Source organism: Pseudozyma flocculosa (assembly GCF_000417875.1).
Source record: "Pseudozyma flocculosa PF-1 unplaced genomic scaffold scaffold00024, whole genome shotgun sequence".
Taxonomy (NCBI): domain Eukaryota; kingdom Fungi; phylum Basidiomycota; class Ustilaginomycetes; order Ustilaginales; family Ustilaginaceae; genus Pseudozyma; species Pseudozyma flocculosa.
The window spans coordinates 422215-441512 of NW_006920892.1; the positions used below are offsets into that span (position 1 = coordinate 422215).

The 19298-nt window shown below is 67.4% G+C and overlaps 5 protein-coding genes across 5 annotated transcripts in view; 3 read left to right on the top strand and 2 right to left on the bottom strand.

Annotated features, from left to right (window-relative positions):
* Positions 1-340: 340 nt before the first annotated feature.
* PFL1_06234 (uncharacterized protein) lies at positions 341-5038 on the top strand (the record flags this gene model as incomplete). Its single annotated transcript, XM_007883772.1, has 4 exons — positions 341-349; positions 559-3713; positions 3832-4659; positions 4810-5038. 4 exons carry the CDS (start codon positions 341-343, stop codon positions 5036-5038), a joined length of 4221 nt encoding a protein of 1406 aa, XP_007881963.1.
* A 395-nt stretch (positions 5039-5433) lies between these two features.
* PFL1_06235 (uncharacterized protein) lies at positions 5434-6622 on the bottom strand (the record flags this gene model as incomplete). Its single annotated transcript, XM_007883773.1, has 3 exons — positions 5434-5816; positions 5913-5924; positions 6052-6622. 3 exons carry the CDS (start codon positions 6620-6622, stop codon positions 5434-5436), a joined length of 966 nt encoding a protein of 321 aa, XP_007881964.1.
* Positions 6623-7606: 984 nt separating this feature from the next.
* Positions 7607-9294, top strand: PFL1_06236 (uncharacterized protein; the record flags this gene model as incomplete). The annotated part of the gene is made up of 2 exons (XM_007883774.1): positions 7607-8545; positions 8692-9294. The coding sequence occupies 2 exons, from the start codon at positions 7607-7609 to the stop codon at positions 9292-9294; spliced, it is 1542 nt and encodes a 513-aa protein (XP_007881965.1).
* A 352-nt stretch (positions 9295-9646) lies between these two features.
* Positions 9647-15001, bottom strand: PFL1_06237 (uncharacterized protein; the record flags this gene model as incomplete). Its single annotated transcript, XM_007883775.1, has 3 exons — positions 9647-10021; positions 10161-10298; positions 10448-15001. 3 exons carry the CDS (start codon positions 14999-15001, stop codon positions 9647-9649), a joined length of 5067 nt encoding a protein of 1688 aa, XP_007881966.1.
* Positions 15002-18011: 3010 nt separating this feature from the next.
* PFL1_06238 (uncharacterized protein) overlaps positions 18012-19298 on the top strand; it is a gene marked incomplete at both ends in the record, with an annotated part of 2100 nt that continues 813 nt past the window's right edge. Inside the window, one exon of the mRNA XM_007883776.1 lies at positions 18012-19298. This exon is cut by the window's right edge and continues 600 nt beyond it. Within this exon, the coding sequence (XP_007881967.1) occupies positions 18012-19298 (1287 nt within the window).

Consider the following 19298-nt stretch of genomic DNA (forward strand, 5'->3'; position numbering starts at 1 on the left):
CAGGCCCGACCGCGAAAAGAGCAAGCAAGCAAGCTAAGCGGCCGGCCGGCCGGCCGGGTGCAAGTCGCCTGGCCAGCTCGAGGTGCAGAGGCCGCGTACGCCTACCTGCCCGGCTCATCTGCATGGGCCAACCGGCAGCATGGAGCGGACCCCTTCGTTGGTTGCCTGCCTCCCTCCCTCCGGCCACCTCACCAACCGCTGCTGCCTTCGACACCTTGCCTGCCTCTTCTGACAGACTGGCCCCAATCCTGTCCTGGTTTCTTTCCCTCGCCTTCACTCCCTTCCCCCTCCTCTCTGACCCCTCCCGCTCCGACCTCTCCATCTGCTGGCACGACGGGGCATGCCCATTGTGAGTTCGAGAAGGGGCCTTGACGAGGGCGATCATGCAGCACGGCAGAGTGCTGCTGCGTCGCCCTATTTCGGCGGAGACCGGATCACCCGACTGGGGATTGCCTCGAGGCTCGGCCAGGCCGACTGCGAAGGACCAGAGGCTGACATTGACGCTCTCTGTCTCGATCTCCCCTGCCTCCGTGTGCCCCCTCTTTCAACCGATGCTAGCCTTTTGGCTTTGCTCTGGCTCGACCTCTTGCGGCCCGGCCTTGCCTCGCTCACGTCCATCGCTACAGCGCAGCGGCAGCAGCAGCAGCAACACGGCGCTCTGTCAACCTGGCAGTCACCGCCCTCTACGCCACCACCACCACCCCCGCTACTCCCGCCCACGCCGCTCGCTCCCTCAGCACCACGGCCGCTTCGCTCGACTCGGCACTTCGACCCACAGCCCCCGCCCGCTCTCTTGTCCTGCCAGAGCTGAGCAACATGCCCGGCATCGACCCCATCACGACCGAGCCCTTCCCGCTGGGCGGCCTGCTGCCCAAGGAAACGACAGAGGCGCTCACCTTCCTCCGCAAGTACCCCGAGTACGATGGGCGCAAGGTCCGCGTCGCTGTCCTCGACACGGGCGTCGATCCGGCCGCCGCTGGCCTCGCCCTCAAGGGCAAGATGGTCGACGTCATCGACTGCTCCGGATCCGGCGACATGCCCCTTCGGTCCGTCAAGCCAGAGGCGGCCTCCGGCTCGGCCTCGGCATCCTCCGACACCATCTCGCTCAAGTCGCCCTTCACCGGACGCACGATCAAGGTGTCGTCCAGGTGGTCCAACCCGTCAGGCGAGTGGAAGGTCGGCTTCAAGGCAGCCTACGATCTCTGGCCGGGCGAGCTCGTCTCCCGCCGCTCCGCCGAGCGCAAGAAGGCGTTTGACGTGTCGCACCAGGCCCTGCTCTGCCGGGTCCAGGACGAGCTCTACGCCTTTGAAAACGCCCCCAAGCCACAGGCGGCGCCGGCCGCGGGCGACAAGTCGGGCCAGGCGCAGCCGTCCGACAAGGGGCCGGCCCAGGACGACGAGAGCCGCAGGCTGCACAAGGAGGAGCTCAAGGCCAAGGTGCAAGCGCTCAAGGACCTGGCCGCCTCGTACAAGGACGAGGGCCCGCTGCTCGAGGCCGTCGTCTTCCACGATGGCCAGCACTGGCGCGCCGTCGTCGGCGGTGCCGAGGGTGACGCGCATGACCCTTCCAAAGGTCAGCCCGCCGAACTGCTCCGGCCGCTGAGCGAGAGCATCCTCGACCTGAGCGCACACAGGCCCATGACCGACTTCCGCATCGAGCACCAGTGGGAGACGTTCGGCTCGCAGGATCTGCTCACCTACAGCGTCAACATCGTCGACGGCGGCAACACGCTCAGCCTGGTGACGGCGGCGGGGAGCCACGGCACGCACGTCGCCGGCATCGTCGGTGCGCGTCACGACGACGAGCCCGAGCTCAACGGCGTGGCGCCTGGCTGTGAGATCGTCAGCCTCAAGATTGGTGACTCGCGGCTCGGCAGCATGGAGCAGGGCCAGGCGCTGCTCCGGGCCGCCCAGGCGCTGATCGACACCAAGTGCGACATCGCCAACCTGTCTTACGGCGAGGACGGTGCGTTTGGCGCCGAAAACAAGGGCGCGTTCGCCAAGGCGCTGCGCGACATTGTCATCCGCGAGCGCGACGTCCTCTTCATCAGCAGCGCCGGCAACAACGGCCCGGCGCTTACCACGGTCGGCCAGCCCGGCGGCACGACATCGGGCGTCCTCAGCGTCGGAGCCTACGTCAATGCCGGCGCCATGCAGAAGGCCGAGTACGCCCTGGTCGAGAGCGGCGTGCCCGACAGCGTCACGACGTGGTGCAGCCGCGGTCCCTGCGCCGACGGCGAGCGCGGCGTGTCGATCTACGCGCCGGGCGCCGCCATCACCTCGATCCCGCGCTACTGCTTGCAGACGTCGCAGCTCATGAACGGCACATCGATGAGCTCGCCCAACGCGTGCGGCTCGATTGCGCTGCTCGTGTCTGGCCTCAAGGCCCGCGGCATCCCCGTGACTCCCGAGCGCGTCTTCAAGGCGGTGCGGGCCACCGGCAGAGACGTCGGTGACCCGCTCGGCGTCCCCTTTATCCGCGTCGACGCCGCATGGGACTACCTCGTCGAGAACGCCGAGCGCGCCGACCAGGACGCCGAGTTCCGCGTCGCCGTCACGCCGGCCGGCAAGACGTCGCTGTTCAACAAGCGCGGCATCTACCTGCGCGAGCGGATCGAGACCCACCAGACGCAGCAGTACACGGTGACGGTCAAGCCGACGCTCAAGCAGGCCGAGACGGAGCGCATCTACGGCCTCGAGCTCCGCTGCACGCTCAACGCCACGCAGCCGTGGGTCAAGGTGCCCGACTACCTGCTGCTCGGCGGCAACGGCCGCGGCTTCGAGGTGCGCGTCGACCCCACCGACCTCCAGCCGGGCCTGCACCACGCCTGGATCGAGGCCTACGATTCGGAAAAGCCCGGGCTGAAGCTCTTCGACGTGCCCGTCACCGTGGCCAAGCCCGAGGTGCACGCCGAGCCCACCGTCCGCTACGACGGCACGCGCTTCGAGTCGGGTAAGATTGTCCGTCGCTTCGTCCACGTGCCCGAGGGCGCCACCTGGGCCTCGATCACAGTGCGCAGCGCCAACCACGCCGCGCCCGGCACCGCCGCCCGCTTCTGGCTCCACTGCGTGCAGCTCGAGCCGCTGCGGCGCCTCAGCGACGTCGAGCACGCGTTTGTGCTCAACCTGCAGGAGAACGAGCCGGTCAAGAAGTCGTTCAACGTGCGCGGCGGCCTGACGATGGAGATCTGCTCGGCCCAGTTCTGGGCGCAGAAGGCGGCGTTTGACCTCGACCTCGAGGTGGCCTTCCACGGCATCACGACCGCCCTCGTGCCCGTCAGCGGCCGCGAGGAGCTGACGCTCATCGGAGGCCAGGGCCACGCCAAGGTCGAGTGCACCTCCAACGTCCGCATCGAGAACTTCGAACCTTCAATCTCCTTCGACACCCGCCGCACCTACGCCCGCCCCACCGACGCCGTCATCCGCCCGTTGTCGACGCCGCGCGACATCCAGCCGTCTGGCCGACAGATGCTCGAGCTGGTGACGACCTACACGATCTCGGCCAAGGAGGCGTCCAACAAGCTCTCGTACTCGATCCCGGCGCTCGGCAACCACCTCTACGACTCGAGCGTGCCGCTCCTGACGCAGCTCTTCGACATCCGCAAGAAGCGCGTCCACTTTGGCGACGTTTACAAAAAGGAGATCACGCTGCCCAAGGGCGACTACACCCTCAAGGCCCAGTTCCTCAACGAGAGCATGGCCGTGCTGGAGAAGTGAGTGCTCGGCGCCGGGAGTTCGGATCGCCGGTGAAGATGGAGGCTGCGGCGCTGACCGACCCGATGCCTGACGAACGACTCGCATCCCCTCCTCTTGCCTCCCCCCGCATGGCAGGCTCAAGAACGCCACCGTCATGGTCGAGCAGAAGCTGTCGAAGCCCAAGGATGCCGCGCTGCAAATGTACAAGGACCACGTCGATCTTCACGGCGAGGCACCGGCCGCCAGCTACAAGGGCGTCAAGCTCTTCCCGGGCGAGCGGACCGTTCTGACGCTCGACCTCAACCTCGAGGGCGAGGCGCTGCCCAAGGAGGCGCAGCCGGGCGACGTGCTGGTGGGCCAGTTTGGCTTTGCGCAGCAGGGCAAGGGCGAGCTGCGCTACATTGTGCCGCCGGCGCCCAAGAAGAAGGACGACGATGCGGCCTCTGCGCCTCCGCCGCCGGCGGGGGGCAAGAACGACAAGGAGATCCCCGAGCTGCTGACGGCGGCGGCCAAGAAGATCAAGGACAAGAAGGAGAAGCTGGCATTCATGGACAAGCTGATCAAGGACTACCCGGACCACCTCGGCCTGCTGGTGGCCAAGCTCGAGGCGCTCGACGCCGAGGACAAGGAGTCGCGCGCCTCGGTGCTCGAGGTGGCCGAAAAGGTGCTGTCCCAGGTCGACGAGCGCGAGGTCAAGCTGTGGCTCGCCACCAAGCGCCCCTCGGCGAGCGAGCAGAGCGACGACGAGAAGCGCGAAAACGAGACAAAGCAGGAGCAGAAAAAGGCGCTCGTGCTGGCGCTCAACCGCAAGACGCGGGCGCTGCTGAGCGAGGTCGAGGAGGGCCGCGCCGAGAGCAGGGCGCAGATGGAGGAGACCTGGAAGCGGTACCGCGGCCTGGCTAGCGGCGAAAAGGAGAAGGAGTACACCGAGGTCTACATCCGCTGGTCCATCCTGCACAAGAGGTGAGCGGCCCCCCGAAGCCAAGGCCGAGGTCGAGGCCGAGGCGGCGAACAGAGTCCTTGCGATATCGAGGCGGACGCAGCTGACCATGGCCTTCTTGCTCCCCGATTCCCCCATCTTTTCTGACGCCGCCTGCTCCTCCTCCTTCTTAGGTACGCGCTGGCGCTGCAGTCGGTGCAGAAGCTCAAGTCGGAGCTGGGCGCCGGTACGAGCGAGACGGTCGAGGAGCTGGAAAAGGTCAAGGCGCTCGAGCTCAAGCTGATTGGCGGCGACCAGCACGAGGGCCAGGGCCAGGGCGGCGGTCTGGGATGGCAGCTGTGGCTGGCGCGCCTGGAGCGGCTCGAGAAGATTGACAAGCCGGACTCGTACGCGCCCTTCTGAGGCCGTCGCTGCGGCGGTCGAGGCGGGAGATAGACGGACATGGATGGTCAGGTCAGGGTCACCCCTCGCTCCTACAGGCGCCGCCTCGGCCTCCTCCTCATCGTCATCGTCAAGAGCGGTGGCGACAACACCATCCGACAAAGAAGCAAAGACCAGAGACTGATGCAATCAAAGAGTTCCGTCGAGACGCTTTTTCGCGGCGCCCCGGAGGTGGAACGGCACGAGGTTGGGGGAAGGGGGGGATCGTTGATCATCTATTTCGCCACGAGGCATCGAGCTTGTCTTCGTCGTCGTCGTCGTCGTCGTCGTCGTCGTCGTCGTCGTCGTCGTCGTCGTCGTCGTCCCACTCGCCGCTCTGCGTCACGAGTAAAGCCGGCAGGTTGGGGAGGCGTCGTCTAGACTCTACAGTTGTTGATGCCGAGGATGAGAATGTCGCTGGCGCCGATGGACTCTAGTCGGTCCATGATGGTGGCGGTGTCGGCCTTGAGGACCATGGACGAGACGGCGTTCCACTCTCTGTCCTCGAGCGGGCTGACGGTGGCTGCCCTGCGTCCCGGGGTGATTTCGAGGGCCTGTTGGAGTGCCGACCGCTGGACGTTGTACTGGCACAGGACGTACTTGGACGCCGCAATGACGCCGCGGATGCGCGACGTGATGAGGGAAATGAGGGCCGTGTTGGAGCGCGCGTGCGGCTTCGACGGTCGGATGAGGACCGCCTGCGACGTCAGAAGCGTCGAGATGGCCGTTAGACCGCAGGCTCGCATCGTCTCGCCGGATTCTGCGGCGTGGTGATCCGAGGGAAGGAGGGATCGGACATGTCAGTGCGAGGTCGTCGTGGATGAGCAGGGTGCGCAAGCGAGACTCGGAGACGCACCGACAAGGTCGACTGCGAGCGGATCGAGCGCCGATGGTATGAGGGGGTGAACAGAGAAGGGGATATGTTTGAGAGCGCCGTCAGTAGGTCGTCGCGGAGCCTTCGAGGCGGGGAAGAAGGCGAAGGGACGGCGACTCACCGATACCGTCTGCGACGCCGAGTGCGCAGGCGGCCTCGACGCTTCCGCCGACGTATTCAATCTTGGTCTTTAGCTCTTCGAGGCCGTGCTGCCTCCGCTCTGCGTTGACCTCTGCGTCGAGCTTGTCAAAGTACTTTGCGGCGAGGTAGTCGAAGCTGGTGGCGACCTTTTTTCCGACGAGGTCGCGCTCGCTCTGGAGGCAGTCGGGCTTGGCAAAGGGGCTGTTTGGGTCGGGAATCTGCACCTGGAGAGCGCACTTTCCGAAGCCGAGCTGGAGCTCCTCGGTGATGAGGGATGCGACGTCGTGACCCGACTCCTGGACCATGTCCTGTCCCGTGATGCCGAGGTCGACGTTGCCCTCGCCGACGAAGCGCGGGATGTCGGCGGCGGGGAGGAAGACGAGGGCCATGTTGTGGTTGTGGACCAGTGCGACGTCGAGCCGGTGCTGGCGCTTGAACTGGACGTCGGCGCCGGCCAGGAGCTCGAGGCACTTTTCGTAGAGGCGGCCCTTTTTGGGGATGGCAAAGAGGAGGCGGCCCGAGAGGGCCTCTGTGGAGAGCAGGTTGGACATGGCGCGGCGGCGGTGGTGGCGGTGATGGTGATGGGTGTGCGCAGAGGAAAGGTGAGATGGAGCGAGCGCCGGGTTGGAGGTGGATGAGGGCGAGTGTAGGTGAGGGAGCGGGTGAATGAGAGGCAGGTCAGGGTCAGGGTCGGCGTCAAAAGCGTGCCGGGCAGGCAGGGATCGACAAGAAGAACCTGCCGCTGCTGCCGCTGCTGCCGCTGCTGCTGCTCTGCTTCTGCTGCTGGCATGGGCATGGACGCTGACGGCGTGCCGAAGCCAGCAAGAAAAATCCAAGGCGGGCGGGGGGCGGGCGCTGTCCATGCGCCCATGATGATGGGCAGCGGCCAGCGAGTCACGGGCGCCGAGCACTAGTTGGCCCCCAAAAAGCGCGCCGACGCTGCCTCAAAACGCACAACGATGCCATCCCACGTGCGGGCCATCAGCAGCCAGACAAAGAGGCAGGCAGCAAGAGAGGGAGAGAGGGAGAGAGAGAGGCAGCCAAGCCAAGGCGGCGGCGGCGGCGGCGGCGGCTAACTCCGAAGGCGTCGACAGGCCATCTGGCATCATTGTCGATCCGGCATCGGGCCGGGCCGGCTGGCAGACCATCCATCGGGCCAGAAGAAACGGCGACGTGACTCCAGGGATATGGTGATGCCGGCGGGTGAGGGCCAGCGAGAGCAAACGACTCTAAGACTCTCTGCTGGCCGCCTGCCTGCTCTCCGACCACCTCTGCCCACCCCGCCCACCTTTGCCCACCCACCGCCAGCCGACGTCCCTCTATCCCCCGACCCACCACCTCTGACCTGCCTGCGCGTCTGCCAATCTTAATCTCTCTCTCTTTGTGCGCCATCCTCAGTCCCTCGTCACCCCATCGCACCGTACCGTGCTCACGCTCCACTGCCTCGTCGCTTAAAAGGGCCACCCCCTCGTCTCCCCCGGCCCCACACCCACCTCTTCGCACCGTTACACCATCCACCCCTGACGCCGCCCACCATGGCCGACACCGTTCCGTTCGAGGCCAACCCCAACCACCCGCAGCACACCGCAGACACCTTCCGCCCCATCCTAAAGGCCCTCGCCCTCGCCGCCGCCGTAGACCCGCGCGACCCCTTCAACACCCCGCCCGCATCCTACCGCAGCCCCTCGCACAACGGCGCACCACCACCGCAGCCCATCCTCTCCCAGCACCACCTCGAGACCCTCTTTGAGCACCTCGCAGACCCCAACTTCACGTCGTCCAGGGAGAACCACGCCCAGATCGGATCCGCACTCACCTCGCTCAAGTTCACCCGCCTCGACATCCAGGCAGACACCTTTGCCCTCGCCGCCCGCATCTTTCTCGACTCGTGCCTCAAGGTACACGTCGACCCGCTCGATGCCAGCCTCCGCCCCGATCCCCCCGCCGCTGCCGCCGCACCGGGCCAACCGGCCGACGTCTACGAGGGCACCCTCGACCTCGTCGGCACGGGCGGAGATGGAAAGGACACGTTCAACGTATCCACCACGGCCGCCATGGTCGCCGCCGGCGTGCCCGGAGTGCGGGTGTGCAAGCACGGCGCCAAGGCGTCGTCGTCGACCTCGGGCTCGGCCGACCTCTTGATCTCGCTCGGCATCCCCCTCCTCACCCTGCCCCCCTCGCAGATCGCCCAGCTGCTGCCCCGCACCAAGTTTGCCTTCCTCTTTGCCCAGCTCTACCACCCGGCCCTCGCGCCCCTCGGCCCCATCCGCAGGAACCTCGGCTTCCCCACCATCTTCAACGTCCTCGGCCCGCTCATCAACCCGGCCCAGCCAGAGAGGTGCATCCTCGGCGTCCACAGCTACTACCTCGGCAGGACGTTTGCAGAGGCGCTGCGCAAGCGCGGCACCAAGCGCGCCTGGATCGTCTGCGGGCGCGAGGGCCTCGATGAGATCAGCCCAGAGGGTCCCACCGATGTGAGTGCAGCAGTGGGCGACGGGCAGCAGAGCACCGCTCGCAAGCGGAGACGGCCGTACCTCGACCACCAGCCCCCCCCCCCCCCCCCCCCTCCCCGCCTTTCTTGTCCCGCTACCTTCAACCCATCTCCGCCCCGTCCTGACAGGTCTGGGAGCTCAACGACGGCGAAATCACAGAGTTCAGCATCACGCCCTCGTCGTTCGGTCTGGCGTCGCACGCGCTCGCAGACGTCGGGTCGCACAGCGCGCACGAGAATGCGTCGATCGTTCTGCACCTCTTTTCGAGCAGCTCCCTCTCCTCGCTGCCCACTTCGCCGCTCCCTGCGCCGCTACACGTCGACGTGGAGCGGTTCACGGATCGGCATACGCGCAACCTCGTCTCGCACCTCCCTCCCATCCCGGCGGGAGTGAGACTGGGTGCGATAGCAGACTACACGTTGCTCCAGAGCGCCGCACTGCTCTACGTCGGTTCCTACGCACCCTCCCTCCCCGCTGCCACCGATATGGCGAGGAAGAGCATGCAAGACGGTGCGGCACTGCGCGCCCTCGAGCGTTTTAGGACCGAGGCCATCCAGGCCGTACAGCGGGACGAGGAGATTAAAAAGAGGGAAGAGGACGAGGCACAAAAGAGGGGACGAAGATCCAGCAAGGACCTCAGTGCCGACTCGGCACTCGCCAGAAAACAGGACCAGTACTCGTACCTCCCTGAAACTTACCAGGACGTCGCGGTCGGCACCGACGATGCCTAAGTTTCAGCGGAGACGTCGACGTCGATGTCGATGTCGATGTCGATGTTGATGTCGCCTCTTCGCGATGGGCGGACGGTTGGTTCGACACTCGGACGGCAAGGAGGAGCGAGGAAGGGCACAGCACAGCCAGACGAGGACCAGAGGGGGAGAATCGGGGCCCAGGAAGCCGTACATCTATCGATGGGCTCCCCCCCACCACCACGTATCCGACATTGCAGGACGACACGGAAATCCTTTGCCTCCCCCTCCCTTCCGGCACCTCGCCCTCGTAACTCTGCCCATACCCTCCTCCATTGTCCACCGTCGACGCATTCCGCGCCACGCCGAGCTCGACCTCGAGCTCGAACCGCGTCTACTCGAGATTCGTCCTTCCGAGGATGCTAAAGATCTCCCGCCGGGGCTGCAACCAGCCAAGGAAGGTGGGAAAGCGTCGACTGCCATCATCCTGCTGCTGCTGCTGCTGCTGTTGCTGGTGCTTGGCGACGGTAGCGCCGGAGGTGGTGGCGAGGGGGGCGACAAGGAACGAGCTGCCCGTCATGGACGTCGAGGTCGATACGTTGCTGCTCATCGATTCGGACCTCTTGCGCCCGCCGGCGACCGACGAGAAGAAGCTGTGCTCGTCGTCGTCCGTGGGCCCGCCGCCGAGCGACGAGGCCGCAGAAAGCGGCTCAAAGGCGCACGCGTCCGACTTTTCCAGCAGGTAGTTTGCAAACGTGATCAGGTAGCCCTGCCGTCGTCGTCGTCGCGAGTGTTGGGCCGAGGTGAGGCGGGACCCGAGTCGTCGCCAGTCGTCAGCGAGGTTTCCAGGCCAGCCACGGCACTTTCGGCACCACCTTCCTCTCCGGGGCCGCGGCGGTTCCACTCACATATCGCTGCAGGTAGTTGACAAAGACGGTGTGCAGGTGCTTTTGCTTCTTGGTGCCCACCTCGGCATTGTCGGCGCGCAGCTTCGAGTCGTAGATGGCCTTGCGCAGGTTCTGCACCGCCTCCATGCGGTCAATGGCCTGCGCGACGAGGCGAAACGGCAAAGGGGGAGCGCACCCAGAGGAAGGGTCGGTCGGTCGGTCGGTCAGCACAGACGCCACGCCAAGGCCGCAACGACAGCCCGCCTCCTCGGATCGCCGCCGCCGCCGTCGTCGTCATCGCAACTCACCCGGTCCGTCAGCTTCTTGGCAAGCTTGCCGTGGCTCAGCACGCCCACCAGCTGGAGGATGGTGCGCCACTCGCCCTGCAGCCACAGGTCGTCTTCGCGGTTGTCGAGGGCGTCCTTGGGGTTGCCAAAGTCGGGCTCCTCGATGCCTCCGCCGCCCAACATGGCCGAGCCGCCCATGTCGTTGCCCGTCACCATCTCGTCGCCATAGTGCCACACGGTCGAGACGAGCGACGCAATCACCATGCCCGTCGTCGTCCGGCCGCGCCCCATCTGGCAGTTGAAGACGCACGCCGAGCCCGTCTGGAGCGCCTTGATCACGCGCGCCTCGAGCTGCGAAAAGACGGCGGGCACGGGCGCCTGCTCGTCGGTGATAGCCAGCCGGGCGTAGTCGACCTTGAAGCCCTCGCGCTGCACCAGCTCGTAGACCTCGCGCGGCGTCAGCACGTCGCCCTCCTTGACCGTCTCCCACACGGGGATAATGTCGAATTCGCCCTGGCTGATCTCGACCTCGTCGTGGAGCAGCACCCGGCCGTTGCGCTGGCGCGCCTCCTCGAGCATGTCGTGCTTGAGCGACAGCTCCATGCCCTCGACGACCTCGGTCGTGATGCCCGTCGCCTCAATGTTGGTCACAGGCTGGTCGGCCAGGCGCAGCACGTGCGGCCGCCCGTTGACGTAGAGGACCGGCTCCTCGCGCAGGCTGGTCCACACGACGGCGTTGGGCCCATTGGGCGCGGCGCCCATCCGCGACAGGCCGCGGCGCAGGCCCTCGACGGTCGGCATGCCGCTGCCCCACGTCTCGCGGCCGTGGGCGTAGAAGGGCGTCCGGGGCGTGCCGCTCGGCGTGACGGCCGAAGCCGTGAGGCCGTGGTGGGGAGTCAGCAGCAGCGGCACGCCGCGCAGGTTGGGCATGCCGTCGATCTGCTCCGGCAGGCCAAGCTTGAGGATGCCGCTGAAAAAGTCCGACTTGAGCATCGTGTAGGCGCTGAGGATGCTGCCGCTGCGGTGCGACACGACGTCCTGCACCTCGTCGGACAGCGCCACGCCGTCGCTCGCGTCGACCTTCTGCAGCGGCATGATGGTCGAGATGTCGATCTTCTCAAAGTCCTTGGCGATCGTCGTGAACACGGGCTGGCGGATGACAAAGGCGCGGAAGCTCGACTGCGACTGGAGCGACGTCGGCCGCGTCTGCGACAGGTACGACTGGAAGATGATGAGCTCAAAGTAGCGCCGCAGGTTGTGGATTGCCGACTGGATGTGCTTGCGCCGCTGCGCCTCGTCCTCGGTGTCCTCGGCCGCCAGCCGCGAGTCCTCGATGGCGTCGCGCAGATTCGTGACGCCCGAGCACTGGTCGATGCACGAGTCGACGATCCGCTTGACCTCGAGCCCCTTTGGGATGACGCGCAGCAGGCTGTTGATGACGTGGTAGCTCAGCGGCTCGCGGCGGGGGTTGACGGCCTCGTCCGACGGCGGCGGATCAAAGATGCTGGTCGAGACGGCCCGGCCGCCGCCGCCACCGCCGAGCGGAGTCGATGCGCCATCGCTTCCGCCGTCGATGCTGCGCAGCGGCGCCGCCGCCGCTCCCCTGTCCGTCGTCGGGAAGGCGTGACCGCCGAGCACCGCGTCCGGCTCGTCGTAGACTGGCTTGTGCTGGTCGAGCCATCGGGCGATCATCAGGATCAGCACGGCCGTCATGGTGCTGCGCCCACGGCCCAGCTGGCAGTTGAGCACGATGGGCGAGCGGTCAATGTTGGCCTTGAGCACGACCGACAGCAGCTCGCTGATGTCGGAAAAGTCCGGCGGCTTCTCGGCCGTCATAGGGATCCTGCGGAAGCGCAGCTGCACCTTGTCCCTCCACTCGCGCTCCGCCAGCGCCATGACGCCCTGGATCGTGTCGACGTCGTGCGGCGCCGCCTCTTCCCAGATGGGCACGACGGTGCCGTCGGCCGTCTCGGTGTGGAGCAGCAGCCGGCCCTCTCCCGCCTCGAGCTCGTTGAGCACGTCGTTCTTGAGCCGGTCCTCGAGCAGCAGCAGGCGGTCCCAGTTGATGCCGCTGTAGGCCTTGATGTTGCGCAGCGACATGCCCTTCTGACGCAGGCAGTAGGGCTTGCCGTTGACGTAGACCAGCGGCTCCTCGCGCAGGTTGATCCAGGTCACCGTCGTCGGCGGATAGGCGTCGGGCGCCATCGCCGCCGCCGCGTCCTCCCCGTCGAGGTAGCTGTGCTGCTGCTGCTGCTGCGGCGGCGGCTGGTAGTACTCCTGCAACTGCGCCACGACGTTGCGGATGCCCTCGACCGTCGGCTGGCCCGTGGCAAAGATGTTGCTGCCGGGGATGCGGCGGAAGTTGACGGTGCCGCGGACCGGCAGGCCGGCGTTGCGCTCGATAAACTTCCTCCAGATGTCGCACTTGAGCAGCGTAAATGGCCTCAGCACGACGCCGGCACGGTTGCGGATGACGTACTCGGCAAACTCGTCGCCGGGCACCTGGGCGCCCTGACCCGAGACCTCGCCAAAGCGGCCCTGGAGCTTGCGCGACGACGCCTTGAGATCCCCCGCGGCGCCGCGGCTGATGACCGAGAGGTCGCTGACCGGGTCGAAGAAGTAGAGCTTGCGGCCCTTTGATCGGATCATCGTGATGCCGCGCCAGATTTCGACGCGGTTCTTGAGCCAGCTGGCGAAGCGGTGCTGGAAGGTGGCCGTCTTGCTGGCGTTGACGTAGCTGGCGAAGGCGACGAGGAAAAAGTACTTTTCGAGCGACTTGGCGGCCTTTTCCAGGTGGTAGGTCGACTGGTCGGCGTCGAGGGCGTCGGTCGAGTACTTGATGCGCGAGTGGAGGATTGTCTCGCGGAGGTTGGTGACGTGGGCGCACGAGTCGACAGCGGCGTCGACGACGGCCTTGCTCTCGAGCCCCTCGTCGAGCAGGCCCGACAGCTGGCGGATGACGCCGTAGTCGCCCGAGTTGGCCTTGCGCAGCGCCTCGAGGAGCGCCGGCTGCGAGAGGAGGATCTCGATGGTGCTCTGCGAGTCCTTGGTCGAGAGGCTCTCGTTGAGCACGCGGATCAGCCGCAGCAGCGTGCGGTTGTGGGCGTGCTGCTCGGTGGCCTGGCGGATCGACTTGGCCACGCTCGAGTTGGGCGTCGATGCGCCACCACCGCCGCCGCCGGCGCCCGCACCCGACGGGCTCCGGGTCGACGAGGCGGCGGCGGCGGCCTCCTGCCGCTGCAGCAGTCCGGCAAAGGGGTCGGGGTGGCCGTTGAGGAGCATCTGCTTGCGGCGGAGGATGACGGCGGCGACCATGGCAAACGTGGTGCGGGTGAAGCCGACGCCGCAGTTGGCCACGAGGCTGGTCTGGGTGGGGTCGAGGTCCTTGATGACCTGGGTGTAGGCGTCGAGGTAGTTGTTCTCGATGGCCTGGTCCTCGGCAATGGGGATGCGGTGGTAGTCGACGCTCCAGCCCTCTTGCTTGACGCGGTCCCACACCTGGCGCACCGTGTAGACCGAGTCGCTGTCGACGGCGATCCAGGTGGGCGACATGTCGCCCGACGCCGTCTCCTCGTGGACCATGAGCAGGCCGCCGTACTTTGCCGCCTCGCGCAGGATATCCTGCTTGAGGCGGAGCTCGATGGCCTCGAGGTTGTCGGCGCGCATGCTGAGGCCGAAGGTCGAGAGGGGGCGCTCGGCCTCGCGCAGCACAAAGGGGCGGCCGCCGACGTAGATGACGGGCTCCTCTCGGGTGCAGACCCACACGCACCTGCGCGACGGCCTCGAGGGGCGGGACATTGGCGTCTCTGCCGCTGGCTGCGTCGGCCGCGCGTTCGGCGATGCGGTGGGCGACCATCCGGGAAAGGAGCCGGTGGCGCCGGACGACGAGTTGGTGGTGGTGGTGGTGGTGGTGGTCGAAGGGGGCGTGTCGCGGCTGGGCCTGGCCTTGAGGACCGAGAGGATGGTCTTGAGGCCGGTGATTGTGGGCTGGGCGACGCCGTAGACTTCGAGGGAGCAGTCGGCCTTTCGGAAGTTGGGTGCGCCCTGGAGGTGCAGGTTGAGGTGGGCCGAGCGGGCTGCGCCGGCAAAGTGGTCGGTTTTGAGGATGAGGCCGCGGGTGAGGACGCTGCCTTGCCGGTTGCGCACGACGCTCTCCTCGCGCTGCGACCAGAGCAGCGTGCCCATCTGGCCGAGGCCTGCGCTGCCCAGCAGGTTGTCGTCGGGCCCGGCCCGAAGCGAAGCTACGCCCGGGCCTGAGCCGGGCGCGGATGCTCCCGAAAGGCTGCGTAAGGGCGTCGTTGCGCCTGCCGGTGGTGTCGAGAGTGAGATGGAGCGGTTGGACTGCGGAGCGGCAGACGATCCGACCGGGTCCGCCGTCGGCCCGCGCGAGGCCGGCAGCGGCGAGGCGAGCTCCGGAACGTCCGGGTGGTAGTCGTGGTAGACGGCGCCGTCGATTCGCGGATCTTCGAGCGTGGCGCTGACATCGTCGAGCGACTCTGCGCCAGGCAGCGAGTCTTGGAGCAAGGGGTCATCTGGTCTTTGAGACTGCTCGATGGGCACGCCCGTCGAGGCCATCTTGGACGCCCGGTTGGTTGGCGGTGGCCGTGGTGAGAGCCAACTGGTGGCGTCGCTGTGGCACTAGCCCAGCTCTGGCTTGTCCCGTCGAAATTCTAGAAGCGAACGGTCCTGTGCCGTTGCTCGTGACGGCGGAGGATAGATGGCTAGGGCAGAGAAACTGAGCAGCAGGTGGACAGATGGAGCGGTGGCCGCGTCGTCGTCGTCGTCGTCGTCGTCTTCGAGGGCGGTGAGCCGAGTCGAGGCGGGGGGTCGGTGGGCGAGTCCAATCGTTTGTCTTTCGCCGTCGTCGTGGTCGTCGTCGTCGTCGCCAATGTTCCGCGTGCGGTGGTGCGGACAAGGGATCGAGAGGCTACGTGGTGGTCAAGATAAGCCTGAGCCTGCCAGGCCAGGAGGGAGCAGGCGGGCGGGCAGAGGCAGAGGCCGGCTGGCCAGAGCGGGCGCAGCGGAGCTGGCTGCCTGCAGGTCTCGGATTTGGCCGGCGAGGTGGCCCGATGCCAGCACATAATCGATGAGGCTGAGCTGACGTTGCCCGATGGCAGATGACAGCCAGGCTAGCCGGGTCGGACCTCCACCTCGCTGGCCTCGGCGGGCGTGGCTTGGGCGAGGGCCGAGGCTGGCGGTGGGCAGCGGCGGCGGCGATTTTCTCCGGCCTTGGCCCGAGGCGCAGGCTGGCAGGCAGGCTGGCTGGCTGGCTGCCAAAGGCCGGCTGAGTCGTGTGGTGAGCGAGGCAGGCCTGCCAGCCAGCCTGCCTGCCAGCCGCCTTCCGGCCTTTTGCAAAGTAGCGTCCTCAGCCCAGCCAAGCCAGGCCAAGCGGGCGAGCCGATTCAGGAGCCAGGCAGGCCTATCCTTGCCTCACCCAGCATCACCCACCTCACCCTCCGCTTCCATTTTACCATCACCATCACCGCCTCGGCCATCACGGTCACCCGCACAGCATCCGATACCGTCACTTCGACTACGACTCATTAGCACCAGCACCAGTACCAGAACCAGCACCAGCAGCACCGCCGCCACCCGCACCGATCCGAACCAGCATCAATTCCAGCCAACCGCGCCACAGCGCCAGACAGCATACATAGACGGGCCCACGCAACAAACGGCCACCGACACAGCCCCCTCGCACCCCTTTCTCAGACTCACCAACGCGCCGGACGGAACATAACCGACCCTCCCAGCCACACTGGCCTGTGCATCGCGTCACTCTCCTGTCCGCCACGAGCCCCGCCGCAGCCAGCCGCTCTAACGCACCTCCGATCCCTTTGAGCACAGACCAAACGCCTCGAGCCTCTCGCCTCGACCCGCACGCCCCTCCTACCCACCATCTATCCTGGCAACGTGGAGCACGGAGCAAGCGATCCACCCATACCACAGCGACGCCCACCGCTGCCGCCGCCCCCTCCGCCGCTTCCTGCATCCCTCCCTCCGCTCCCGGTCCATTCAACCCTTTTATCCTGGCAGCCGCATCGACTCCCTCTCGTCCAAGGCACGCTCCCACAGCACCCCTCCCGCCTCTGTGCGAAACTCGAGCCTGCCTCTGAACCAATCCCCTTCTGAGCATGGGACACACGCAGTCACGGGAAAACCCCGAAGCCCAGCAGCGCCGACGCTCGCCGCAGCCGCGCGGCTCCGCAGCCATGGCTTCCGGTTCTGCGTCACACCGCCACAGCCTCGGCACTGCGGCTGATGGCGCCGCATCGCAGGCCGCGGCTTCCCCGTCCGCGCAAGGCCGCAACAAGCGTCGCCTCTCACCCTCCCCCTCCCGCGACGACTTGCAGAGCGATGGCGAGGGCTCCCGCTCGAAGCGTAAGCGGCGCCTCTCGTGGCGAAGCAGCCTCGGCATCTCCAGGTCGTCTCGCGCGCGCACCAACGCAGATGACGATCAGCTGCAGCCACGGTCCCAAGACGACCCCAACGACATGCAGATCGACCGAGACGAGGGCGGCAGCGGGACCTCACAGCAACGCGACCAGGGCACGACAATCGGCGAGCAGCACGCATCGTCGCACGCGGAAGCCTCGTCTTCGGCTCATCCTTCGTCCTCGATATCCAGCCCGGCAGCATCGCAGGCGGCTGCTACCTGCGCCGAGTCCGACAACGCCTCTGCGCACGCCTCGCAGCACGGCGCGGGCGAGCCATCGCAGAGCACGGCCGATCCCTTTGGCGACCTCTGGACATCGAGCCGGCCCACTCCAGGCAGACCAGCCGAAGCCAACGCCGGTCGTAGCTCCTCAACGACTGCGGGTGCCGCGCCGGCAGACGAAGCGCAGACGGAAGACCCCTCCGGCGTCCGCACCCCTCCGCCCCACCTGGATGTTCTGCGAGAGGAACGCGACAGGGCAAGGAGGTCGATCGAAGAGGCGCTCGGCCGCCCGCCGCCGAGCCTTGGCGGTCCCGCAGGCAGCCAGGCTGCCGGACCCAACAGTGTCAACCACCCGCCCCCACCCCCAAGCACGCTGTCGGCTCTCTTGGGAGACGTCCTGGGCATCCGGCCGCCGGGCTCCACTGCCGCTTCGGGAGCATCGGGAGGTCAGCCTCAAGCATCAGCGGCGGCAGCTTCGCGATCAGCGGGCGCCCCTGGTCCCGCATCGCATGGCCAGCAGCAGCCCGGCCAGCCGGGCCAGCCGGGACAGGCACCCGCACCTACACAGGCGCAGGCCGGCCCGCAAGCGCAGCCAGCGGCTCACAACATGATGAGCGGCACCTCGGTCATCGTCCAGGGAGCCCTCATCGCCCGGACGCTGCCGAGCAACCGCAGCCGTGCGCAGCGAGCAGCCGCGAGACCCTCGACCACGGCCGGTAGCGCAGCAGAACCGGTAGCAGCCCCGCGCAGCAACGCCAGCGCTGGAAGCACTAGCCAGCTGCAGGACTCTCGAACGTCGTCCGATGCCGCCAGGGCTTCTGCCTCGACACGCCGGGCGGCGCACAGGGCGGCCAGTCGACGACGTCGAGCACACAGCGGCCCCGATTCTTGCGGCGCGCCTCGGAGCCGTCGAACCCCGGCCTGCGTATGGGCGCCGGTGGACCGGGAGAGGAGCCGCAGGCGGCCACGCTGGAAGAGCAGGCGGCCATGCTGAGCCGCATCCTCGGCATCGCCACCGCCGCCACGGCCGCTTCGCTCGTCAGCCCGACCAGTTCGCACGCCGCGGACCGGGCACTGCTGCAGTCGACCCTGCAGCCTGCGATGGAATCCGTCGACACTCGTCGTCGACGCCCCGCTGGCCAGCTCGGCGCGTCGAACAACGATGGCAGTGACGCAGCGGCCTCGTCGGCCTCGTCGAGCTCGGTCGGGCTCGGCCAGGGCCTCCGCAACAGGCTGATGTCGCTCTCCAACCGCGCGCGCACGCTGTCGACGAGCACATCCTCGTCGTCGACCAGCGCCCCTGCGGCCGAACCCGCCAGCCTGACCGAGAGCCAGAGGGCGGCGGCCGAGCTCGTGAATCGGCTGCGTCGCTCGAGCGAGGCGGAACGCGGTGCGGCTGCGCCTCCGCCCGATGCGTCATCCTCGAGGTCTGCTGGGCTCGCCAGCGGCCTCGCGATGCCCGTCAGGCGCCTGACTGCCTCGCTCTCGTCGTCTTCCTCGTCCTCCAGCTCGTCGTCGACGTCGACCTCGTCGCCCTCGACGGCTGCCGGCGCTCGCGGTCCCGCTCCGTCTTCGGGATCTGCGTGGTCTCGTCTGCTGCGCGACACGGCCCGGCACATCATGGGCTCGAGCCGCTCTGAGCGCGACGACGGCGCACAAGCGCCGAACGGCAGCAGCGCCAGCTCCAGCGTTGGCGCCGCAGACGAGGCGTCCGGACGAGGCCGTAGCGATGGCGCTGAGCTGCCAGACGGCCATTCGACGGGTCCCAACGACATTGCCGGCCCTCTGCGTCTGGTGCGCGAGGGACTTCCCGTGCCGCAGGGCGAGCCGGGGTCGTTTGGCAACTTCCTCTACCACCTGCTGCGCGACCTGACGGTGGCCGTGCAGTCGATCCGGCCTCCGGGACTCGAGCAGGACGGCGAAGTGCGCACGACCGACTATTTCGAGCGCGCCTACGAGGCTGAGCCCACCAACGGCGCCGAGGTGCTCGACGGCGAGGACGATCGCTCGTTGAACGGCGCCCCAGCCGGGCGCGAGCCGCCGCAGACGCAGACGCAGACGCAGACGCAACCCGCGCAGCAGGGACCGCACACGCCTGGCGATTCTGCGACCGGCAGTGGTGCCGGTGCCAGCGGGGCGGCCAACGGCGTCGACGGCAACAACGACGACGAGGTGCGAGCGCGAAGGGAGCGCGACGTGCAGGGCGGGCAGCTG